General features: G+C 42.2%; 1 protein-coding gene across 1 annotated transcript; it reads left to right on the forward strand.

The window, feature by feature from the left end:
• Positions 1-2,429: 2,429 nt before the first annotated feature.
• On the forward strand, positions 2,430-27,410 carry LOC136940256 (major vault protein-like; the record flags this gene model as incomplete). The annotated part of the gene is made up of 9 exons (XM_067232301.1): positions 2,430-2,977; positions 3,303-3,498; positions 4,196-4,313; positions 4,477-4,608; positions 19,082-19,176; positions 19,642-19,878; positions 20,001-20,126; positions 26,771-26,989; positions 27,175-27,410. Coding segments are annotated over exons 1-9 (1,553 nt in total), but the record flags the coding sequence as incomplete, so codon positions are not given.

Here is a 27,410-nt window from a genome sequence, read left to right on the forward strand (position 1 = left end):
AGCAGGATCTGGTGGTTAACCGTATCAAATGCTGCAGAAAGGTCCAGCAGAATGATGACGGATGACCTGGAAGCCGCTCTGGCAGACTGGAGGGCAGTGGTGACTGAAAGGAGGGCAGTCTCTGTGGAGTGGCCAGTCTTGAAGCCTGATTGGTTGGGGTCAAGCAGGTTGTTCTGAGAGAGAAAGTTTGACAGTTGGTTAGATACAGCACATTCAATTGTTTTTGAAAAGAAGGGTAACAGTGATACCGGTCTGTAGTTCTGGAGGACGGCAGGGTTAAGGGAGGGTTTTTTGAGTAGAGGGGTAACTCTAGCCTGTTTGAAGGCAGAGGGGAAGGTGCCGGAGGTAAGAGAGGAGTTTAGGACATGGAGAAGAAAAGTTATGATGGAGGGGGAGATGGTTTGAAAGAGAGGGGAGGGGATAGGATCAAGGGGACAGGAGGTGGGGCGATGAGAGAGAATGAGGTCAGAGATCTCTGCCTCAGACAGGGGAGAAAAAGTCTAGACATTTAGTTGGGTCAGTCATGGAGGGTGAGAGGGTAGGAAAGGTGGGTTTAGGGAACTGACTGCTAATGTCGGCGACTTTTTTCTCAAAGAAGTAAGAGAAGTCGTCTGCTGTCAGGGTGGAGGGAGGGGGTGGGGGAGGTGGGTTAAGAAGGGTGGAGAAGGTAGAAAAAAGTTTGTGGGGGTTTGAAGCGGAGTTAATTTTGTTCAGAAAGTAGAGGGTTTTACATTTACATACATTTACATTTAGTCATTTAGCAGACGCTCTTATCCAGTGCGACTTACAGTAAGTACCGGGACATTCCCCCCGAGGCAAGTAGGGTGAAGTGCCTTGACCAAGGACACAACGTCATTTGGCACGGACGGGAATCGAACTGGCAACCTTCTGATTACTAGCCCGCTTCCCTAACCGCTCAGCCACCTGACTCCCAGTTATGCACCAGTTATGTGAGAAGAGAAGGATTTGAGGAGGGAGTGATACTTATCAAGGTCCAGACCGCCTTTGGACTTGCGCCATCTCCTCTCAGCTGCCCGAAGGGTGGACCGTTCTTCACGAATAACATCCGTAAGCCATGGGCAGGAGGGAGAAGATCGTGCAGGCCTGGTTGACAGGGGACAGATAGTCAAGTGATGCAGTTAAAGTGGTTAACAAGGTGTCGGTGGCAGTGTTAGTGGGGTGGGACGAGAACTCGTCAATGGGGGGGAGGGAGGATGTTACAATAGAGGAGAAATGGGAGGGGGATAGGGAGCGGAGGTTGCGCCGGAAAGTTACAAGGGGAGGGGAGGTAGGAGGAGTTGGAGGGAGAGAGACAGAGAATTGGATAAAGTAGTAATCAGAAATATGCAGTGGGGTTACAGACCCCACAGACCACATCATCCGCAAAAAGCAAAGACCCGATCCTGAGGTCACCAAACCGGAACCCCTCAACGCCCTGGCTGCGCCTAGAAATTCTGTCCATATAAGTTATGAACAGAATCGGTGACAAAGGGCAGCCCTGGCGGAGTCCAACCCTCACCGGGAACAAGTTCGACTTACTGCCGGCAATGCGGACCAAACTCTGGCACCGGTCGTACAGGGACCGGACAGCCCCGATCAGGGAATCTGGTACCCTGTACTCCCAGGGTCTTGAATCTGATACGGGGCGTGATGGGAAGCCAGTGGATGGAGACGAGGAGCGGGGTAATATGGGAGCGTCTGGGTAGATTGAAGACCAGACGGGCTGCCGCGTTCTGAATCCTCTGGAGAGGGCGGGTTGCGCATGCTGGGAGATCGGCGAGCAGCGATTTGCAGTAGTCCAACTTTAAGAGGACAAGTGCTTGGACTAGCAGCTGGGTGGAATGCTCAGACAGGTATCTCCTGAACTTCCGGATGTTGTAGAGGGTGAATCTACACGACCGGAAGACCACAGCAATATGGGCTGTGAGGGAGAGCTCGTCATCCATGGTCACCCCAAGGTTCCTGGCAGAGGATGTTGTTAATTAAATAGTGAATGACATGGGAAAATGTCTCTTGACAATCGATTAATCGTTCTACTAATTGTTAGATTTGTCGATTATCAAAATAATCGTTTTATGCAGCCCTACTGTATACAGTGTTTCCCACACAGACTAATTTGTGGCAGAGTGCCACAGAATCATCACCGCCCGCTACATATTGTGTTTCGTTATTATTTTTTTTAATGATATTTAAAACACGCAGCATATTCGTTCAGCTGCATTTCCTTTCCCTGCTCTCCCTCCGTCTCTCTGTCACTCACGCGTCTCTCACATACACACACAGTCACAACGTCAGCACACGTTAGCAACGACACTATGCGATATCAGCGAGGCTTCAGCATTAGTACCGTAGCTAAAGACCTAGGAAAGTTGAGGTTACTTTTCCCTAGGTACCAACGAACATGTCTTAATCTGCTAGACAAGTGGGTTCCCCATCGTTCTTTTAGTGAGCTGTCTCACGAGCCCTACTTACCCGGCGTCATGGAGCCAACCAGCTAAATAGTTATTTAGCACTAGCGTTGCTACCTGCATATATGCAGAAATTGTTTACAATATTTTCAGGCTTCAACCAGTGCTGCTCAAGCAGAAAGACAGGGTCAGGGAGAGAAAGAAAGAGATAGATTCGTTAGGCATTGAAGAAAGAGTAGGAGAGGATAGCATTCAACATAATACATATTTAATTTTTTTTTTTTAAGTTCTGTGTAACGAACCCTCCCCCCCCGCCACAAATTGCTTTCTAATCTGTGGGAAAACACTGGTATAATCATTATAAATTCACTGGTCATGGTTAATCCTCTCTCGGCCCCCCAGATGGCATCCAAGACGTTTGGAAGCAGAGGGGTAGAAGTTCAGAGTTTGTCGGATGCATCAATCATCCGTATCCCACCCCATCACTACATCCATGTGTTGGATCAGAACACAAATATTGCTCGAGTGGAGATTGGACCGCTCACCTACATCCGCCAGGACAATGAGAGGTTAGTGGTTGAGGGCATGGTAATATCGTTACTTTCAACTTTATTATGGTGTAGATACTTATTTTTTCAAAGTGATTATTGTAACATTCAATTAATAAAGAATTGTATCTGTGTGTAATTTATTAATGAGGTTTGTGCAAGACTATCACTCAGTATAAGGTCCTGACATTTATTTTGGAATTGAATACATACAGTATTTATCCACATTCCCTTTATGACAGGGTTCCTGAACATACTCCTCTTTCATCCTGTCTGAATTTAAAAAAAGAAAAGAAAAAGAACACAAACACACATTTCTGTTATGTTGATCTACATGACTCTGCAGGGTACTGTTTTCTCCTGTGCGCATGACAATGGTCCCTCCACGGCACTACTGCGTGGTCATCAACCCTGTTGCCCGCGACGACAATGGTCAGGTGCTCTTTGACCAATCTGGGCAGGCCAAACTTCGCCATGCCGATCTGGAGATCCGCCTTACTCAGGACCCTTTCCCTCTCTATCCAGGGGAAGAGATTCAACAGGTGCCACAGTACACTCACAGTCAAGGGGTTTCTGGCCTATGGTGTTCAAGTATAAATGTTCAATACGTCACTACGCAGTGGATAGGTGTTGTGGATAGGGTATGCTAGTTTCAATGAAGGAAATAAATAGATGAGGAATATTAAACATTTCATTGTTCAAATATTGATTCACATTCAGTTTTTTGAATACCTATTCAAAGTTGAATTAAATACACTAACAGCAGTTAACATGTTGCTTACTGAGCTCAACAGTTTGCAATCTACTGAATTACATTTAATGCTTGTTGTGCTATTTGACTTAAACTAAGTTACCTTGAAACTCTTGGCACTCAGTTGGCCCTTTTTAGCTGTGGTAGCAAATAGGTTTATGTGGGCCAGTTATTCAATTTAAACGTTCTACTATAGTATAGATTTTACAGTTTACATTCAAATTAGGCTAATCTAATAGCATCTTTCAATGATTGTCCACATTTCCTCATACTGTATCTCAGAGTTTTTGAATATTGAATTGCCCCTCCCTAATACATACAATACAGTATACAGAACACTACATTGCTTTTTTCCTCTCGCTATCGTTCGCACTCCCTCTACCTACACCTCTACCTCCTATCTCTATCTCTCATTTTACCTCCACCTCTCCCACTGCCTCTACCTCAACCTCCTTCTTCCTTTCTACCTCTGCCTCTCTCTTTCATAGGACGTGACAGCATTGCAGATTGTGTATCCAGACACCGCGCTGCGTCTGCAGGCACTGCTGGACTTTGAGGAAGGAGAGAAGAGGGTGGCTGGAGATGAATGGCTCTTTGAAGGGCCTGGTAAGCCACAACTTTTCACACTCTGTCAAAAGCTAACTTGATAAGGACATAACACATCTTAATTATTACCCTTGTCACAGTTTATATTCTAAAATAAGTTAAATGTTAATTGGAAACATCTGCCAAAATGAAGCTTGTCTGAACCCCCCACCCCTTCTATCAGGGACCTACATTCCCAGGAAGGAGGTGGCAGTGTTAGAGACCATCAAGGCCACAGTCATTCGGGAGAACCAAGCCATCCGCCTGCGCGCCCGCAAGGAAGGCGTGGACAGAGGAGGAGTGCGCAGGGTTACTGGTGAGAGACATTTACTGCACACCAGGGACATCATTTATAAACCGTAAACTTTCCATGCACAAGCTGGCATTTGTGGAAACCAGATTTCCAAGTACCAAGTCAATGAAGTTAGTTGCCAAGTACAAGTTTAAGACAAAATCTAAGTATTTACAGGGTTCGTACAAGGTTCTTGAAGTACTTAAATTTGACTTTTTGACATTTGAGTCCTGGAAAACCTTTTAAAACAGTCATATTATGACGAGGTACTTGAAAAGTGCTTGAATTATTTAAAGACGATATATATGAATTTACAAAGTAATTTAGAAGTGATAATCTTTTTATTATAAAACATAAAAACAGTCTTTTCGCTCAAAATGAATGCCTCAGCCTCTTTGGTTTGCATTATGGCATATGATCATACTCTCAATTCCTTTAAGTATTTTTCAAGCGCGATAAGAGCCAAAGTAGAAATCAACTAGAGAGGGTACAATTTCTGGGGAAATTGTAGGGTGTGCTTGCTTGCGTCGGTTGCACAGGGGTCCGTTTTTGAATGACATTTTTACAACTGATTTCAGTATATTTTATATGAAAATGCATACTTATTATTTATAAAGATTAAATAGATTTAAAAGCATTTTTTTTGCTGCTCATTTACAACTGAAAATACGAGTGAAGTGTAGAATGAAATAGATGTCTTCTCATTTCCCCTGCAAGAGGCAGCCTCATCGTTGAATCAAAACGAATACATTTGGCAGACCGGTGTAAAAATGGACCTAATCTCTATGACTTAAACGTCATTTTAAGTTTTTCCCTTCTCGTGATATTTTCAGCCTACTCATTGCATTCATTAATAAGGAACCCCCTTTGAAGATTATTCTACGACGTTACCCGGCAGTAGAAGATGGAATCGCGATTCAGACAATCCCATCTGCTAACTGAAAATATGCCCCCCAAAACGTAAATAAGCTTGACATTTATTTAGTGGAAAATCGCTCATTCATAAAAAGCTCACTGGTAGCGATCATTGTCAGTAACAACGCAAAATGCGATATAGCCCTGTGTGGAGAAGCTGCCCCGGTAAATTGTACTACTACGGTACAGTACTAGTAGACTACTGCTGTGTTCGTCTTGGTAGCGATATTAATCATTTTCATGAACAGATTGACAATGTTTAGGCTGTGGCAATGAAGTTCAGGTTAGTAGTTAGATAGACTTTTGATTTAAGTAAGGGGAGTGCCGAACATGTTCTGTCGCCGTTTGACTTCCTACAGCTGTGTAATGTTTTTGTTGTCGTTTGTCTCACGTAGGCTACAGCGTTTCAGTGAGCAACACTGGTTTGAAACCACAGGTAATGGTAATTTCACCCACAAATCGTTTACTTGTAATGTAATGTCATAATAAATCCTACAACGAAAATGTATTTGTGAGGAATGTTTATTTTAAAGATTGAAAACAGATGCATCATAGACCACTGTGGTATGTGTTGCCCGGGCAACAGAGGCTAATGTCATGATGCTAATGCTTCAGTGAAATAGTAGACTACCGTTTCCAAAAGTAGATGTGGGCCTACTTCCTTAATAATATCAGCTAATATTGTACATTACATTTCATAATTGTGTTTCACATCACAAAGTAAAATGAGTAAATAGTTATCACCCTGGCCTCTTTGCTTGTGGCGTTCCTGCAGCTGCCTTGCAGTAAAGCTATAGTTAGCCTAGCTATCCCCCAAGTTAACAGATGTGAAACGAATGTTCTGCTACAGGTAGTCACGCGTGTTTTCGTGACGTAGTGACGTTAGTAACGTCAGTGACTGTGGCTAGCAAATTAGCCACCGTTAGCTTCACTTTTCCCCACAAAAATGCAATTTCTACTTAAACCATGCGACGGAACGTAAATAAAAATACAACCAACGCAATCGCTACCAAGACGAACCTTTTGACACCGCCGTTGTGTATGTAGTCCAAATATTGACTGATCCTTAGGGGGGTGAAAATAAATAATAATAAATAAATATATATGTGAGAGAACAGCCGAAGGCTTGAGCATACCCAATTAGGTTCTGAAGAAGCGCGGTCTGAAGCAGTATTCTTTGCACACACACCCGACTCACACACACACCGAGAGAAAATCTGCTTCTTCTCAGACAGTGCGCGCCAGTACCGTATTGATTAGGCCTACTTGAGGACGAAACAGAAAATTGTCAAAATATTTTTTTTTTGGCGAGTATCCTTGTAAACACAGTCTTAAATGAGTTTCAAAAGTCTTAAATGAAGGTGAAGAGCTGGAAGAAATCTATCAGATCCACGACATGTGCGTCAGGTCTTAAAGAGACAGCCGTCTAACAAACCCACTGCTGTCCGTCTCATTAATGTTAATCAAAGAACAAAAGAAAAGAAAATTTCTCGCTGCTCTTGATTGAATAACCTTTGTAGCTTTAATAAGAATTAATTTAAAGTAAATAAAGTATATGTTTGATAAATGAGATCTCTGATTGTAGTCCTTGAAAAGTCCTTTGTACAGTATCTATACGAACCCTGTATTTATTACAGATTTGTAAGGTGCAGTTGTCTGATACGCTCAAGTTGAGGATCTCAGAGGACTGGACAATGAATACAGGAATGAAGGGCAATTAAATAGTATCACAATGTGGGAAGTTTTACTCTCAAGAAACATTAGGGGGTGACATCAACATAGCCTTCGCAAGCTGTCAGAAATATTAATCTATCAAGCATTGCACAGTCTATCAGTGAACAAGTTAAGACAGCTTTATTGCTTGCGGCCGCAAGGAGACAAAACATCACACGCCATTGTGCTACAAAGTTGTTCGCTAGCATGTTGTGCTAGCTACCTATTTAAACAGACCCGCTCATGACAGTCATTGGTTAAAACAATGCATGCAAATGTCCCATGGCTCTTCCTTCATTGGCTCCCTTGCATAGACCTGGCACGCGTGTGTGCGTGCATGTTTACGTGTGTGCGTCCCTTGCAATGGACATTTACAACATCAACCCTACCCCCACTAGGTGACAAGCTAATGGTCACCGGACCTGTCTTCCTTCTAGCTCTGTCAAACAGTATCTCCTTTAAATAAACAAACAAACCGCCCTCTTCTTAGTCCTTAGCCCCAAGATAAGGGGCTTGTATGTTTACCCAGAGTTCAGATTTGGGGGTAGGCCTCTCTGCACACAAGGAATGCTAAACACAGTATAATTTTATACAGAATAAAGTTACAGCACAGACAGAAGGTGCTGCATTCATGGTGCTAGATAGCGTTTGTTTAGTCTTTAGATGGTTCATAGAAATGGTAACATTGTGACCTAGTGTCTCAAACATTCCCTAGTTGCATCTTATAAATAACTAACTTATGACTATGCAGGCATTAGCAAACAGCATAATGACAGTTTATCAAGGATACAAGCAACTTAATTCATAGATCCCACATTTCTCTCCTGGAGATGACCAAAGGTCATGTTCTCATTAGCTAATATAGCAGGGTATAGATCAAACATTGTTTATTATATTCAGAACATTCAAAACTGTATAAGAGTAAAGTAATCATTTAGTTGTAATCTTTAATTATTATACATTTATCAGTTGTTGATGATAGACCTCTTCAGTATTTAACGGACAAGATCACTAATCCTGTTTCCAAAAGCAATATTTTGGAATCAGTTCTGTGGTGGAAATTTTGAGAATCAATCTTAATAAAACGGTTAAATCTCTATCAAATACTTATTTATTAACAACAATTTAACACAGAAACATCCATCTTTAACACAAACATTGGACAATAAGCACATGACAAACTGCAGATTGTATCTTACATGGAGAGTGTCTACGCCTGTCTCCCGCACTTGATACATCAGACAATAACACAAAACCATCTGGCCATGAATCAGATGATGATCATGATGCACCTAAAAGAAGAACCTCACCAAATTCTGATGAGAAACCTATCTTCAGTTTTGATATTTAACACTAGAAGCGGCCTGTGTTTTTGTTACATTTTATCAAAATTTTATATTGGGATATCTGGATTACCGCAAAGACTGCGGCCTGTATTAAGAACGGTTTTATTACTTAATATTGTTTTTATTGATTTTATGTAAAGCACCTTGAGCTGCAATTCTTGTATGAAATGTGCTATATAAATAAAGTCTTCTTATTATTGGGTGTGCTCAAGCCTTCGGCGAGCACAACCATTGTTCTCTCTCATATATATTTCTTTATTTATTATTCATTTTCCCATCCCTAAGAATCCCTCAATATTTGGACTACATTGGTGTCAAAAGGTTTGTCTTGTTAGCGATTGCATTGCTTGTATTTTTATTTACGTTCCGTTGCACGGTTTAGGAGCTTACAACATTTTGCGGCAAATAGTGCTAGCCTAACGTCACAACGTCATCAGATGTTAGCAAGGACGCATAGATACGACGTTCTAGTAAGACAGACAGCGATATCAGCAAGCCCTCAGCATTAGTACCGTTGCTAAAAGTCTTGGAAAGTTGAGGCTACTTTTCGCTAGGTACCTACTTAATATTTTAATCTGCTAGAAAAGTAGGTTTCTCTTAGTTCTTTTGGTGAGCAGTCTCGTGAACCCTACTTACCCGGCGTCATGGAGCCAACCATATCAATAGTTATTTAGCACTAGCGTTGCTATCTGCATATACCTACAGCTGGCAGATGTGCTCCGTTTTGCTCCTAGATTCAGACCTAGCTAACTACTAGACTTCAGCTGTGTGGGAATCACAGGAGCTAACCAGTCTACTAGACTTCTGATGCGTGAGAATCGCAGGTGCTAACCAGTCGAAGGGCGTACAAAAATACAGGAGCACACTCCACAATTTCCCCAGAAATTGTACCCTCTCTAGTTATTATTATTATAGAGCGCCAAGCCATTTCCCCCTACTTATAGCTCCGCTAGGGGTCAAATTGACCCACGAGTCTACAGACGGGTGTTTTTACTGACATGTAATGATCGCTAGATGGCGCTTGTTGCACGGAGCAAAGGCACGGTCTTAAAATGAATGTGCCTTCATCAATCTGTCATTCATTTCCGTGTTGTTAGTCGGTGATTATCAATCAATTAGCAAAATGTAATTTATTGGCTAAAGAATGTCAAACACGTTGCGGGTTAGGCTAGACTGCGGTTGGTCTATAGTAACCAGACATATCAACATTTTATAGTTGGCTGACAAGATTGCGTTGTTTTTCCCAGTCAAAAATATAAACAAACACAGGGACATCATAAACATTCAATGGTCTACTCAAATCCAGTTACTACAACCTACTAAACTCCACCAGCAATAAGCAGTAGCCTAATTAGAAACTAGCATATAATTTTTGCACCATTTTGTGTTGATATAAACACACAAGCCACATTATAATGTATTGTTCAGAAGCAAACATTTGAGAGCAGGATAAACGGGAGAGAAAGCAGAGATCGTAGCTTCTAGCTTAGAAGTTCCAAACATACACTTCTCTCATTTTTGCAATACTTGGACCGTGCCCTGACAATAAATAAAGAACAATAACTGTTTTGCCAGGACAACTGGATCTATCAGACCCTTGAATGTTTATGAGACTATTTCAATAGCTCCTTCTATAGACCTACTGATCGCAAACTATAGTTTGAGTATTGACTACTGAATTTTTGGAAAATAAGCCACATTTTCTAGAAACCGCACCTCACCAGAAGGGAGCTTTGTGTTCGTAAATCTGAGTATAAACCGCACTGGAATATATCCCGCACTTTATACGGGAACAATGATCCCAAGCAATGGACGAGTATAGGCAGTACAGCATGCCGTTGTGTCACACCGTTGTGTGCGTAACAGCGGCCCGCCACGGCTACATTTCTGCCGCCACGGTATCAGGAATAGGGCTGTAAAAAAAAATTGGCCGTCTATCAGCAGTGATTGTTAGAGTGCATGTCGGAGAATAGCACGGGCACGCGCTTCACACCGCAGTTGAGATTGCGTGTGTGCGTCCTTGAGAACTGTAAGTCGTATAACTTATGTTGTCAGTTCATTTAAAGGTCACATGACATGCTGTTTTTGGATGCTTTTATATAGGCCTTAGTGGTCCCCTAATACTGTATCTGAAGTCTCTTTCCCGAAATTAAGCCTTGGTGCATAATTACTGCCACTACGAGCAGTCCCACAATGAGCTTTCCTCAAGACGTGCCGTTTCTGTGTCTGTAGCTTTAAATGCTAATGAGGAGGAGAGGGGCGGCACCATGCGCTAATGTTTACAATGGATGTATCATAGCCCCTTTGCTGTAAGATGCCTCGAATTTGCCCATTCTCATCTGATCACCCTGGTTTGCAGAGGTGCACACTCATAGTCATTTCAATGAGGGGAAAGGCGGATATCGCGCGCGCCATAACACCAAAAGCAGAACGGTTATCCAAATAACAAAGAAGTGTACAACACTCGCGTTACAGCATGTGTATTCACACACATACTTGATGCTATCTACCTTTACATTAGCGACAGTAACTCAGCTATTAGCTGCAGAGCTAATGTTACAGCCACATTCTAAGGGTAGCAAGCTAGGTAACCATATACAGTAAAAAAACAAAATGATATAGCGTTAGTTTACTACTTTTTTTAGTTAACTACCGAGGTTTGTAGCTGGACCAAGGAGAGTTAGTACTGATCCAGAATTTAATTTCAGCAAGGCCAGCTTTGTATTGTCCCGAGTTGTGGAAAAAGTTGTAGCTGAAATGTTTGGCGCAGACATGCAAAACTTTGGGAAGTTGTGTCGGCGCATTTCCAGCGAAAATAAAATTCAGATACTGGTTGTGCAGAGGCTCGGATGAAGGAACTAACAAAATATTTGTTTTCTTCATTTGTACATCCAAGCACTGAGCAACTGTTATGCTTTGTTCGTTTGCTCGCCTTGATGTCTCTCCAGGAAAAACCGAAAAAGCGCACTCGCCTTTGCACGGTCGTAGCTCAGTTTCTTATGGGCGGGCCAGATTATCTGGGTGGGCAAAGCAGAGAGAGGGGAGGTAACCTTCCTCCTTGTGATATCACAAGGAGATTTTCAAACAGAGCAATTGAGCCTTCATTTTCTCAAAGGCGGAGAAGAACACCCAGGGCTTGGTTTACACCTATCGAAAATTCTAGCCACTGGCGGACCAAAGGCAGGCTAGGGGAACTCATATTAATGTTAAATAACTTCCTAAAGTAAAGTTTTCATGTCATGTGACCTTTAAGCCTGTTTTTGTATTAGTCTATAGTTCTTGCAAATTTTAATTAAGTTAACTGGTGATTTTTGTTGTTTGTATTCTTCGAGGGGTCCGGGTGCTAAAAGAAAATCCCAGAGGAAACACTGCGTAATGTATGTGTTCTACTGCCCGGGAATTAACTAATATTTAGCTTGAGAAGCGTGAGTTCTAAATATATCCGACGGTCCCCAATGTGTAGCTAAGTTATTTTTCCGAAACAGTAGCTAGCTAGCTTTAGTTAGCTTCCGGGCTAAGTTAGCTAGCATAATACTCGTAGCAAGGGTACTCCCATGCTAGCAGACATCCCAACCTGCAAAAACTAATTTGAAGGAGATGGCTTCACCGGCTACGCATATATGCGACGTTACTCTGTGAGACCCGCATTCGAACCATCACATATGTGCAACGCTACTCCTTAACGGGTTAAATAGCTTTCACGAAAAAAGTGTTTATACTGTTGTTTTGTTATAAAAACGTTCTATAAGCCGCTTCGAAATATAAACCGCACCACCACAAGAGAATTTTTAAATCGGGTTATAAACCTCGGTTTTATTTCCGAAAAATACGGTAATTCGCCTTAAATACCTAGATTTTATCGGCTAATGATTCATTTGACCCATGTTTGAGTACATGCAAAAAAAATATTAGTTATTTTTATCTGCTTTACAAAACATATCTTATTTGCAATCATAAATTATTGTTGTCGCTCTAAAATAATGGGACATACGAATTGTGCTTATGCCATTGTCTGCACACAAATGTATGTGAAACAAATGCACTTACTATAATTAATCCTTTTGCACATAATTATATATAGGCTATGTACAGTGTTGTGCATGAACGAGTTCAAAAGAACCCGTTCATTTTTATAAGACAACTTAATGAAAAATAATGAATTTGAACGGTGAACACGTTCATATTATTTGAGGTCTAGCTAAAATGTTACGGAATGTTTTCCTTCTCCTGAGGAGAGACGCTGTTTAAATCGAATGCTTGCACCATGTCCAAATTGCACCAAGTGAAAGCAGAGACGCAGACTCAGCGAATACATCTGATCTGATGCACCTTATTTTTTGCGGGATTTTTACACACAGTAAACACACACCTTAAAACTATGAAATGAACTGAACTATGAACTAGTTCAGAATTTAAATGATGAACGTGAACGATTCATATTCACTTGTATGAACTGAACTTTGAACTAGTTCATGAGAGGTATGAACGTGCACAACACTGGCTATATATATATAAACTATACATATTTATGGAGGATTATAGGGGCCAAAACTAAATAAATAAATAATTGAATGGTTAAATACTTGAATAAATCAATAATTATATAATACAAAGCTTAAATAAATGACAAATTTTATAATTTAATGCCTAATTGACAAACAAAATGTATTAATTACAAATTAAACTAGAGAGGGTACAATTTCTGAGGAAATTGTGGGTGTGCTTGCTTGCGTTGGTTGCAGATGGGTCCGTTTATTAACTGTAATTTCTGTATATTTTATATAAAAATACCTACTTATTATTTATGAAGATTGCATGGATTTAAAAGCATAGCCTACATTTGTTGCTTCTCATGTAGCTACAATTCAAAATACAAAAAGTGAAGTGTAGCATGTCCCTGTACTTACTGTAAGTCGCTCTGGATACGGGCGTCTTCTAAATGACAATGTAAATGTAGAATGAACCTAACCTATATGACTTAAACGTCACCTTAAGTTTTTCCCTTCTACAGTAGTGATATTTTCAAGCATTTAGCCCACTCATAATATTGCATTCATTCATTAAGAACCCCCTTTGAAACAAGCTGAACCCCCTTGAAACAAGCTATTCTAAGTAAAAACGTTGTCACCGTCAGTATAACAGTGCGTGTCCACTGCAGCGACGCGATGCGAGCGACAACATGTTTTCCATTCATTTTCAATGGAGCAGGGCGAATCGCTTGCGTGGTGCATTGTGGGTAGCGACGCCACGCAATTCAAGCGATTCGAGTTGAGATTTTCTCAACTTTATGCAAATGAAGAGCGATTTTCGCTAGCGATGGCCATGTTATAGCGATGTTTTCCTGTTTCTCGTAACGTAGCAACCATGGTAAACATTTCTAGCTCTCAGTTTCAGAATGGAGGAGAAAATAATTGCTTGTGTAGCTGCTTACCCGGTGTTGTATGACACATCTCTGTATTCGTACAGAGATGTAAATAAAAAAAACGATGCTTGGCGCAAGGTTGCCGAAGGTGTTGGTGCTCCTGGTGGGTATTTTGTACTTTCAAATTACGTAACTTTGTTCTGTGGTAACTAGAGCTAGCTAGCCTAGTTAGCCCGGCTGGGACTCCCTAGTTGTATCGACAGACTTGCAGAGACTTCGAGTAATAATACAACGTTTTTACACGTCAACGTGTAGGTCTATTAAACACTTTTCAAATAATTTATTTCTAGCTGAGGTTTGCAAAAAAAAGGGGAAGAATTTGAGGGACAGCTACAAGAGGGAGAAGAACAGGGAGAAAGAGTTGAGCAGGAGTGGAGCAGGTCTTTCCAATCACAAAACTTGTGAAAGTTGGAAGTATGCTGCTGTGATGGGGTACCTGGCTCCATTTATGGAGTACAGGGACTCCAGCAGCAACTTCCAGAGGCCTGCCACCACATCCCCAGTCAGCCAGGCCAGTGAAGATGCAGAGCAGACAGCAGCCAGTGCCACACAGCCAGACAGCGAGCCAGAAACCCCTGCCAATGAGGCGAGAGCTTCCCCAGCTGCAACCACTAGCCAGCCCCCAGCATCCTCTGGCCGAAAGAGGGTGCGCAAACAGAGGCTGACCGAATTCGAGGAGAGGATGCTTGGTGCTATGGAGCAGGCCCAGACACCTGCTCCTCTTCCACCACCTCAAGCAGAGGATGAGCTTTTTTTTTAAAGCCTTCTCCCTGCACTGAAAAGACTGCCACCAGCTACGCGGTCCGAATTAAAGTTCAACATTCACCGCATGTTTTTTGAGGCAGAGAGGCAGGCCACACAGAGTGACATGTAATATAAAAAATGTCACTGACAAAACTTTGTGTTTCTTTTATTGAATGGGCTGGGTATTTACTATAAATTGTTGGTTGTGAAAATTAATAATGATAAGAAAAACAATGATTTAAGCTCATATTTTATGAAAAGAACATTCTGGAACTGTATGCTTTTTTTGTGATTAATGTGGGTGGGTCTTAAAAGAGCCTTTGTTTCTTAATGAGACGGGCTATACAACAGATTTCTGCCAGGGCACTGCACCTTCTGCATTGAAATATGCAGTGAATGCGTCCCTCACACGAATTGCTGCACGTGCAGCGTTGTTGCTGCCCGCTCGTGGAGCCTCCTGGAGACCTGCTGACCCCTCCTGGCCAGGACTGGCTGCTGGACATCCCCTGGCACCTCTCCTGGACCTCCGGATGTAGTTGTGGAGGATGCAGGTGGCCTTCACACATGCCGGGTTGACACCAATGACGCGCCGATACATTCTCCACTGGGTGGAGAGTATGCCAAAGGCACACTCTACTGTCAACCTGGCACGGCTGAGGCGGTAGTTGAACATCCTCTTCTCCCTGGCGAGGTTTGTCCCAGGGAAGGGGCGCAATGAGGTCGCTCTGCAGAGGAAAGGCCTCATTGGGAAGTTCCACCTCTGAAGGAAGCCTTCAGCAATGTCCCGGTCATGCAAACTGACGTTGTGTCCTTGGGCAAGGCACTTCACCCTACTTGCCTCGGGGGAATGTCAATGTACTTACTGTAAGTCGCTCTGGATAAGAGCGTCTGCTAAATGACTAAATGTAAATGTAAATTTATGTCCGAGAACACTGATATATTAACTGTTTACTATAAATGCTCTTAAGGCTTACCGTAGACAAATAGCGAGGCGTTCAGCTGGGCTGATCGCCTCGCGGAACGAGGTGTTTAGCCTCGCTATCCGGGGTCCCACTCTGGTCAGCAGGTCATCGAACTCGGCCCGGTTCAGCCTGAAATACCGCTGAAACATGTCATCGTCCAGTCGCAGCTCCTGAAGCAGCCGGTGATAAGCTCTCCGGCAGTAGAGCAGGGCGATGAAAGCAATCCTCTGAATGTTATTCATGATGAATGATAGAGTATCGGACTGCATCTATATTTATACCAATGTATTCCCTCCAAAAATATATAAAAGAGCGGGAGGGAATGTAATTTGTTGGTTCTGAATACAGGGTGTGGTTATCAAAATCCAGCTAGGCCTATGCATACAATTATTTACAATCTTACTGGGAAAAAATTATATCGGTATTGTGTGCAGTAGACAAAATCGTGCAACAGCTAGCCAGTGTATCTGATTTTTGCTTAACGTGTGTAAAAGTTGTATTTTGATCGATATTGCGAGTACGTCGTAAACCCAAGTCTGCACACTTTGCCATGACGTTATACGAACTACAACAGTGACTCTAGAGAACTACAACTCTATATTCATCTATCTGACACGCCCCCGAGCGTGGTGCACTGTGGGAAGGCAAGCGATGGCAAGCGATTTGCGTCGCTGCAGTGGACACGCACTGGAATCACGATTGAAACAGTACCATCTGCTAACAGAAAATATGCCCACAAAAAAAGTAAATAAGCTTGACATTTATTAAGGGGGAAATGGCTCATTCAAAAGAAGTTTGCTGGAAGCGATCATTGTCAGTAACAATGCCAAATACGACCATTTGATCTTAGACGAGAGCCCTGCACGGTGGAGAAGCTGACCTCTGTAAATTGTGCTACAAGCAAGCTAGCCTAGCTGCTGTTGCTAGCCAAAGTACAGTAAGGGGATTGTTTGAATGTGCTGGAAATTAAAAACGTTTCTTTTGACATCAAGTTTAGGCTGTGGCATTGAAGACAGCGACACACCACACAAGCTTGAGTTTAAATACATTATTTAATGTGAAATTACTTACTGTACTGTACTTGCAAGTCTTGAATTACTTACATTTACATTTAGTCATTTAGCAGACGCTCTTATCCAGAGCGACTTACAGTACCATCTGCTAACTGAAAATATGCCTAAAACGTAAATGTAAATAAGCTTGCCATTTATTTAGTGTAAAATCGTTCATTCATAAAAAGCTCACTGGTAGCGATCATTGTCAGTGACAACGCAAAATGCGATGTAGTCCTGTGTGGAGAAGCTGCCCCAGTAAATTGTACTACTACGGTACAGTACTAGTAGACTACTGCTGTGTTCGTCTTGGTAGCGATTGCGTTGGTTGAATTTGATTTAACGTTCCGTTGTACGGTTTAGGCTGATATTAATTATTTTCATGACAGATTGACAAAGTTATTGCTATGGCAATGAAGTTCAGGTTAGTAGTCAGATAGTTTCACCTATTGAAATACTTTTTTATTTAAGCTAAGGAAGGGGAGTGCCCTGTTCTGTCGCCGTTTGACTTCTTAAACAGCCGTGGAGATGTTTTTGTTAGCTACTGTACTAGTGTGTCTTGCGTAGGCTACAGAGTTGCAGTGAGCTACACTGGTTTGAAACCACAATGATAATTTCACCAATAAATCGTTTACTTGTAATCTAATGTCATAATAAATCCTACAACGAAAATGTATTTGTGAGGAATGGATCAGATGGATCATAGACCGCCGCAAGTTAGCCACCGTTAGCTTCACTTTTCGCCACAAAAACGTAATTTAAACTTAAACCATGCAACGGAACGTAAATAAAAATACAAGCAACGCAATCGCTACCAAGACAAAACTTTTGACATCGACGCTTTCTATGTAGTCCAAATATTGACGGATGCTTAGGGTTGGGAAAAGAAACATTAAGAATAACTAGAGAGGGTACAATTTCTGGGGAAATTGTAGGGTGTGCTTGCGTCGGTTGCAGGTGGGTCCGTCCCCTTACGTTTTTCCCTTCTAGTGACATTTTTCAAGCATTTAGCCTACTCATAGTGCATAATTAAGAACCCCCTTTGAAACAAGCTACTGTAACAATGTTTTCACCGGCAGTATTTCAGATGGAATCGCGATTCAAACAGTACCATCTGCTAACTGAAAATATGCCCGCAAAAACTTAAATAAGCTTGACATTTATTGAGGGGGAAATGGCTAAAGCGCCGGAAATTAGAATGTTTCTTTTGACATAAAGTTCAGGCTGTGGCATTGAAGACAGCGACACACCACATAAGCTTGAGTTTAAATACATTATTAAATGTGACATTACTTACTGTACATGCAAGTCTTGATTTGCTTAAATGTACATTTGCTGCTAGTTCACCACGGCACAATACGATACTCGCTGTGCAACAGCACATCTATGCACGTTGTATCCATGCGTTGTTGCTAACGTTGTGACGTAGGCTAGCACTGAGTTCCCTTTGTTGACAAAAAGCACTTTTTGCCACAAAAACGTTGTAACTTCCTAAACCGTGCAACGGAACATGAATGACAATACAAGCAACTCAATCGCTAACAAGACGAAACTTTTGACACCGACGTTATATAAAATATATATATATATATGTGAGAGAACCAAGGTTGTGCTCTCGCCGAAGGCTTGAGCACACCCAATAAATATATATGTGAGAGAACAAAGGTTGTGCCCTTGCCGAAGGCAAAGCACACCCAATAATAAGAAAAGATAGAAACACTTCAGTGGCTCCGCAGCTTCGTTGCTTGGCCACCAATGACTTTGATACATTTGACCCCTGGTCTCAGGCATTATCGATCAAATTAGACAGCGTGTGACCAACAGAAACCTCCAAATGAACTCTTCACTGAAAAGACAAGATTCTCCTAATCTAAACACCTTCTCCACAATCTCCAAGTCAAAGGTCACATCTGTTCTAAACATTCTTTTATCTTAACAGTCCTCACTTACAACCCCCTCATTAGCTAACACCCTTTTCACAGAATACATTTGACATTTCACAAAGTTTAACATTAAACCTAATGTCATATATGAAATTGTTCCATCACACTTTGTATTAATAATCCCAAACATGCAGCATTCGCCATGTATATACATTATTTCAATGTATGCCACTATAAAGTATGAAATATATGCCAGGTTTGATAAATAATCCAGATCTAGGACAATATAAATGGAGACAGGAGACATTTATTTTGTATTTAGTTTGTCCTGAAGGAGTTATTATACTGATTTGATCTTCCAAATGTTTGCTACAGGGTATGCTCCACACATACAGTACAAACACACGCCATACACAAACATGAGGGATGAGTGGGTGTGTTTGTGTGTTGTTTTCCCTAGGTGAGGAGTGGCAGGTGAGCAAGGTGGGAGCTTATCTACCTGGGGTTCATGAGGAGGTCCTGGACATTGTCAATGCTTTCATCCTCACTGACAAGGTAATCCATCTTTCTGCCTCTGTTGTGGCAGAATTACAATACATGATATGGTTATGGCTCAAATTATTTTAGGATTAAGATCATGTGTTATTCTTACCATAGATAAAATTAGCATTATAAAAGTTTTTATTTTGTGTAGGCCAGCTAGTCTGCCAAAACCAAATATATATTTTTACGTATGATTAATTTATGGCACAAAAATGCTTGGACTGGAGGAGTGTTTAAATGAGCTTGTCATCGTAAAACTCTATCACTGTTGTTCATTAAAACTTCTATACCCTTTTTTCAACTTGATTTAAAATTTAATTTAATAATGTAAACATGATTTAGTCAATGATTTAATAATTGTTCCTTATTTATTACTGTAACGTTGGTCATGTCTAGTGCACTGGATATGGGATGTTATTTAATATGATACTGAAAGTTAATAACCATCACACGCTCTCTTTTCCATGCCTCTCTCAGAAAGCGCTGCATGTGCGTGCACTTCGCGCCTTCCGGGATGCAGGTGGTCGAGACCGACGCACAGGGGAGGAGTGGCTGGTGACCATGGCAGACCGGGAGGCACATATTCCCTCCGTGGCTGAGGAGGTAGTAGGTGTGGTTGGCGTGACCACTCTGAGCAGTAGACAGTACTGTGTAATCCTTGACCCTGTCGGACCAGATGGCAAGCCCCAACTGGGGCAGAAGAGGGTTGTCAAGGTGAGACCTCGTGCCCCTCTTCTCAAGACAAGAAAGGACCAAACTGACTATAAATACAGCCATTTATTGTGCGACACCTATCTTCTCATCTTTTTTGCATTGTCTCTTCCTTTCTCTCTCAGGGTGAACGGTCCTTCTTCCTACAGCCAGGGGAGCATCTGGAGACAGGCATCCAGGACATCTATGTGCTCTCAGAGGAGGAGGGGCTGGTGTTAAGGGCTGTGGAGGCCTTCAACGACACTGAGAAGGTGAAAACCGGAGGGGTCTTTTTTTGGTGTGTTGTAGGGCGGTGGTTCTCAACTGGTCTAACTTCAGGACCCACATTTGTCCTTGTTCATTAACTCACGACCCAAACATGATTTCATTTCTGAAACATAATTTATTTCACAAAACAATTTGCACAATGTCTATATGTAATGTTCAAAACATGAAACAAACAGCGCTGCAGTTTTGATTGATACTTTGACATTTGTGTTCTAGAATGCGAGCAGCATGGTGTGAGCCTACACACCTTTCAAAATAAAAGCACACCATTGGAAGTTCGGTAATTTATAAAAATAAAAGTTAGACTTTTTGACGGAGCCTCTCCACACCACCTTGCATGGTCGTAGGGTAATGTACCATAGGGTCCAGTAGAGATGAGACTTAGAATGAAAGAGTATAAAAAATGCAAAAGGTGCTCTTTAATGTAGGCTGCAGCCCGTGGACATGGAGACAAAACACATTACATGCATAGACACATTGAACTGACATGAGTCTGCATCGATGACAGACATAATCTGGATGGCTCACGCTCATGCAGTTCCCCAACTGAAGTGTGCCCTCCTTTTATACAGGGGCGTGTCCAAATCAAATCAAATGTATTTGTATAGCCCTTTTTACATGCAAGCATGTCACAGAGGGCTTCACATACGCCCATAGAACTGCCCCTCAACTAACCTAAACCCTCAAGGAAGACAAGGAAAAACTCCCAACAGGAGAAAAAATGGAAGAAACCTTGGGAGGAGCAATTCAGAGAGGGATCCCCTCCTCCAGAGACGGTTGGTGAGAGAGATGAGCAGAACACAGGCTAAACATAGTCATACAGTGTCAATGGGTTTTGAAACACCAAAATCCATTGTTCAACTTTATAGCTGTAGGACAGGACCGGGAGACTCGCGACCAGGTCCAGCGTTGGCCGACCGAGTGTCCAGGGAGTGGCCACTTGTTGCTCTTGTGGTTAGTGGTAACTGATTTAAAATGTTTGTACTCGCTGTGATATATTGTTTTTATTATTGTTGCTTGTTTTTTCCACAGGTACACTTGCACTTATAGCGGTTCATGTTGTTTAATTGTAACTTGTTTAACTACATGCTCTTATGGTTCTTCCCTTTGGCACTTACTTTGGTTGTTCACAATGTGTGCTTCATGTTTTGGCTACTCGCAATGTTTTTGTGGCTATCTTGTTGTTATGATCAGTGACCTATGCACTTTGTAAAGCTCTCTCTTGGAAGTCGCTTTGGATAAAAGCGTCTGCTAAATGAATAAATGTAAATGTGTACTCCTGTGTTACAGCTCAGGGGAATATTTCATTTATATGCATCTGTATGTTTCACTCATTGAAGAAATAGGCTACATTCTAATTATATACTGTTTTGTTCGTCTTGACGTAGCGTCCATTATCTGGGTCGTAGGTAGCTTACGTGAGAGAGGCGGCGCCTTCCAGCGAGGTGGCCGAGCTTCAGCTCCTTCAGGCGACAGGCCCCCCCAGTCTCGAACAGAGAAGACTGCTAATTTTCTTACAATTTCAAAGCCTAATTTAACATACTTGTCTGTTTTTTTTTCATTCTAATTTGGATGGGTAGTTAATAACACATTATTCGGTGGTGTGGTGAACTTGAAACTCGTTTTCAATTCCACTTTACAGGATCTTTAATAGAAAATGATTAGTTTATTGAGATAACACGCAGTGTTACCAACAACAAAAAGGGTAGATAAAAAATGTGACCTTGAGTCTCGATAAGTGGTTGATGGCCAACCTGCTCTGAGGCTGTGCCCCTGCCTGGCCACCCTGTTCAAAATGTTCTAGACATGCCCCTGCTTTTATAGGCTCTACCCCAGATAAACCACTCCTACTGAATGAACTATAGTACTACACATAATTTAACATTTATGCACAACTCTTGCTGCCATAAAAAAACAGTAGGTAACAGTAAACACTTCATGCCATAAAAGCATACACAGATAAAAAAAATACATATATCGGAAATTGTCAGTGAACCTGGCCACCCTTGGATATAGCCTAGGTAACCCGGAAATGCACGATCACTCTTTAACTGACGATATTTGTTGGTAAGCTCCACTACACAGAAACACTGCTTGAAATAGCTAACTGCACACTCAGAGGCGTCCTGCTACGCTTAATAAATCAACTGATGATAGATGTGTTGTGAGTTTTGTGGTGTGTTTAAAATTAAGTGAGGCAATGCAAAGTTAACAACCATTTCCCTGTGACGAAGCAGGTGGAAACTGCTCCTTCCACTCAACTTCGTCACATGGTGGTGGTTTAAATGTTTTCACTCAGTGTGAGGGAAGGGGTGAGGATGGAGAGAAAGAGGGCAGAGAGGTAGAGGAGGAGGAGGGGATACGGAGCAGAATGAATGCATAGTAAGGAAGGATAGAAACTCAAAAGTTACAACTTACAGTTTTGTTTGGTATGGCCAGTTTTACTGGAACTATTAGAGAAGGACATGTATACTCTATCAGTGATTCTCAAATGGGGGTACCCTAGGGCAGGGGTGTCAAACTCATTTTCACAGAGGGCCACATCAGCATTATGGTTGCCCTCAAAGGGCCAGTTGTAACTCCGATGTAAAAACATTGTTTTTAGCTGTAGCTTTTGTTAACATATTCTGCGATTGCAGTCCGCCTTTTAATTCTTGGACCATCTGCTGTTTTTTTGGAGGCTAAAGTTGGTTACATATCTCTGTGTTTGGTGTCAAAATGCAGACGGAGATTGTACTCTTTAACGACCGGCATCGCCTCATAACACAAAATACATACCGTTTTTTCTCCTTGAAAACATGTATTCGCTTTCCCATCTTTCTTGAAACTGACTTCCATCCAGGGCCCGCCCATAGAAATTGTTGGGACCCTGAAAAGGTCCAGTGAATGGGCCCACCCCAAATAGGGCTTTACTTATATTGACGCATGTGCGTGTGTGCTCTCTCTCTCCTACATAAAAAATCATGTTAACCGAGAGAGACTTACTCAGTGATGCAGTGAGCAAGCCCAAACAAAATCTGCAGATTGTTTTCACATCATCTGCGGAATTCCACTAGCCTTCCTGTTCTTATGTCGGAGCGACCTAAGATGTTCCACAACAGTTTGACACAGAATATTGTCGATTGAATGTTGACAGACTTTGCAAAAAAGTATTGATCTATCCTCATAAAGATCGCCTGAAAACTCCCTGGCCCTGTCTATTGCCGTAATTTTGGTTGATAAGTGTTTCCGTGTCAATTATCTTCAGGGCTGAATCTTCGGGTTTTGACTAACATTTTAATATTGGCTACAGTAGCTAGTCTAACGTGAACGTTACTGTATCAGTTTATGGCTTGACAGACTTCCTTCGATTGCTATCACAGACCTACCTACACTGATGGCAATGGGCTCTGTTTACAGGTAAAATATTTAGAAAGATTAGAGACGTAATATGAGTTGACAAGATTATTTACATTTTGCCTCAGACCAATGCATTCTATTTGAAATTCAGCGGGTTTTTGTCGGAATTCTGCGCTCGCGAAATATTTAGGATGAACATGATTATTGCTGGCACCGCGGCTGGGCCCCAGAAAGTTTTCCCCCCTTTCCCCCTTATGGGCGAGCCTGTCCAGGGCCAGATTGCAGCCTGCTTTGAATGGGGGTGCAGTGAACATGTTTTGGGGGTATCATGATTACGGAAAGGGATCGTATAATTTTTTATATTGATACAATTTTCGAGACTGCTTATCGATCCAAGTGTTAATCAGGCGTGGAGCCAGACGTTGTAAACATTCGGGGATTAGCCCAAATTTAGGACGTATTCTGGGTTTGATGTGATGCTAGATAGTGACTTCCACAGTTAACCACACTACCCATCCAAATTCGAATGAGAAAAAAACACAGACATGTTAAATTAAGCTTTGAAATCGTGAGAAAATCAGCACTCTTCTCTGCTTGAGACTGGGGGGGGGGGGCGTGTCGCCTGAAGGAGCTGAAGCTCCGCCCCTCACTGCCTACCTACGACCCAGATAATGGACGCCACGTCAAGCCGAACAAAACAGTATAGAATTAGAATTTATTTGTTCAATAAGTGAAACATACAGATGCATATAAATGAAATGTTCCCCTGAGCTGTAAAACAGGAGTAAACATTTACAGCAGAGACAGCAGACAGCTCTCCAACTACTTCTAGCACATTAGCTACCATTTCACCAAAATAACATAATTCTACATCGAGTAGCCTAATATCAAGTTAGCGGTTTGCAATAATTATAGCAGAGATACCTCTGGAAAAGTTATCTAGTACAATTATAACAAGCACACAGAACTGAGTGATGAACTGCTGGCGGCGGTGGATGGTCCAGGTGCGACCGGAGGAGGAACGGCCAGGAGGGCAATGCTCGGTACGGCTTCGCGCTGCAAGAGAAGCCGTGCATCCCTGAACCCCGTCTGTCTCTGGTCCATGTTAAAATTATCCGCCGTGAAATGGTCACTGCAGAGGCGGCTGTTGGAGTTTATCCGAAGCTTTCCATCAGCGTGGCTCTTCACCAAATCAATCCTCCTATTTTTCCTTTCCTCAGCAATAGAGAAATTAAATAGTGTTGCACCGCAGCTGAAGTTCTTGCATCCAGGGAAGATGCAGTTGCGGGTGGAGGGAGACATCCTGAAGCTAGCTAGCTAGCTGATGTAGTCTACAATGACAGTACAGCAGGAGGAGCCATTCAGTGATCTGACGTAGATGGGTCAAAATTACGTAGATAGGTAATTTTTTTGGCTCCGCCCATTAAAACCTGATCTGAAAACAGAAGAGAAACTGTTCTACGGTAACTTCAGTGCGACAAAGTTTTGGCGCTTTGCACATGCTTTCAGGAACTCATTTCACATGTTTATACTGTACTGAGAAGCAAATCATGGAATTTGCTTTACAGGATCTTTAATGCGAGCGCACACAGCGCGCATCATAAGGCAGCTGTTGCGCTGCATTGTGGGATTTGTAGTTTGTGTGTTATTGGTTCTTCATATCGCTGGGCCATTAAAAAATATAGATAAAATGATCTCGCAGGCCAGATATAATTGTACGCCTGGCCAGATGTGTCCCGCGGGCCTTGAATTTGACACATATGCCCTAGGGGTACGTTGCGGTACTGTAGGGGGTAAGTGAGATTGATAACATATATATATATATATATATATATATATATTTAAAAATACATACAAAATCAGTTTAATAAAGTTTAATAAAATGTTTATATGAACTACATTTTATATAAAATGTTTCTATTTAAAATGTGATTGTAAACTACCTAAATCAGAGAAGAAGAATTTGATTTATGATGAATCATGCAGAGCGGGAAGCAGCCAGTTGCTTTACTGGAAACAAACAGACATTTAAATAATGTCTAAAGCAAAAAAGCATCACTATATATCATTTATATTGTTTTTTTTTTTTACCAAACATGTTCGGGGCCAGTCGAGGGGTACTTGAACTGCATGATCGGTTATTACATTGTTTATTTTTTGCAAATGTTTTTCATTTACAATGTTTAATAAATCTCATACTGATGGCACATCACTAGTCATAGGCTCAAATGTTAGGAGCCGGTCAGGGCAGGGATGTAGTGGGGGCTGAACGCACGTAAACGCTGTTTACGCACCTCCCGAAATTCGGAAATAGCCTTTATCCACCTCTAAATAGCGTTTATGCACGTTTACGCACATCTAAGTTCCCTGCGCCTCGTATTCTGCTTTTGGAATAATCCGAAAATAAATTGCGTGTAATTTTAAAACACCAGACTAAATTTCATATTGTTTAACATATAAACGCTGTAGTCTGAATCATTTCATCTGCGCTGTAGGGTCTGTGACCCTCCAATCAATGCGTTGCAGCTGCGGCGGCGACACCAATCAGGATCCACAAAGTATGTACACACACGTTGTGGATTAGTTTACCTGTTCGGAATGGATTAATTAGCCATGGATATCAGGCGATTTTTGAAGAGACCATCGAGTGCTCCTACTCCCACAGATGCCCGCAAAAGGCCTCAAGTACAGAGTGATCAATTCACGTTTGTAAACATTGTTTTGGTTTGCACAACATCGCATTAAGACAGGGACAAACGGCTAGCCTACTATTATTAACGTTCTTTTAATTACGAGGATGCAGATACAAGCCAACCTTACCGGTTCCATCCAAATAGGCCTAATGAAACGTAAAAATGAATAAATAAACAGGGTTGTCAAGCCTCTGTGAAGGGGCTGAAATGCGTGTGTCTCACGGTCCGGTCAATGCATGTGGGGGGGGGTAAATAAATAAATAATAACATTCATAGTTTACCCACCTCTATTTTTACCACTACACCACTGGGTCAGGGGGTATGGCTGAGAAAATGTGATAGGGGGTACATTATTGAAAAAAGATTGAGAAGCACTACTCTACATCATACTCCCCTTACATACTCACTGAACCAGATCTGCAGCGTGCGCTCTTTCTTTCTTTCTGTTTTCCGTTCAATTCTGCCTTGTTTATCCCCTTTTTTCTTTCTTCCTCTGTCAGTGCATTGCCCATTTGCATCCATGCTTAGCCCACCCCTTAGTTCAATGTATCACCTTCCGCTTTCCCTCTTTATTTATCCTTGATTCTCTCTGCCAGCTTGAGGAAGAGGAAGAAGAGGATGAAGATGGACTGGGAGAGCAGAGGGCCATGCCGGTAAGAAAGACCGGGATCATCCGTCGCCCGGGCGACCGCTGGATGCTGCGTGGCCCAGTTGAGTATGTGCCTCCAGCAACTGTGGAAGTGTTCCTACGGCGACAGGCCATTCCATTGGATGAAAACGAGGGAATCTATGTCAGGGACATTAAGACTGGAAAGGTGAATGACTGGTGTTTCAAATCCCTATTTCCATGATCATTGTTCATTGGGAATGTATTTATTCACACTGATAAAGTACCTATGCGTATGTAGACCATCCACTGATAGTTTGACAGTGGTTCACAGTAGCAATAAGAGTGTGTCATCACTCCTCCAGCACGTACATCAAGCTTCTTTGATCCCAGGTTCGTGCCGTTATTGGCCACACCTACATGCTGACGCAGGACGAGGAGCTGTGGCCCAAGGAGCTGCCTCAAAACGTGGAGGCCCTGCTGTGCTCCAGCAAGGACCCCCTGGCCAACCGATCGGACCGCCATGAGGTGGAAGACAGGAAGGTCAGGGACAAGACCATGGTGGTCTCCTACAGGGTACCCCACAACGCAGCCGTACAAGTCTACGATTACCGGGAGAAGAGGGCCAG

Source organism: Osmerus mordax, unplaced genomic scaffold (genome assembly GCF_038355195.1).
Source record: "Osmerus mordax isolate fOsmMor3 unplaced genomic scaffold, fOsmMor3.pri Scaffold_95, whole genome shotgun sequence".
NCBI lineage: Eukaryota > Metazoa > Chordata > Actinopteri > Osmeriformes > Osmeridae > Osmerus > Osmerus mordax.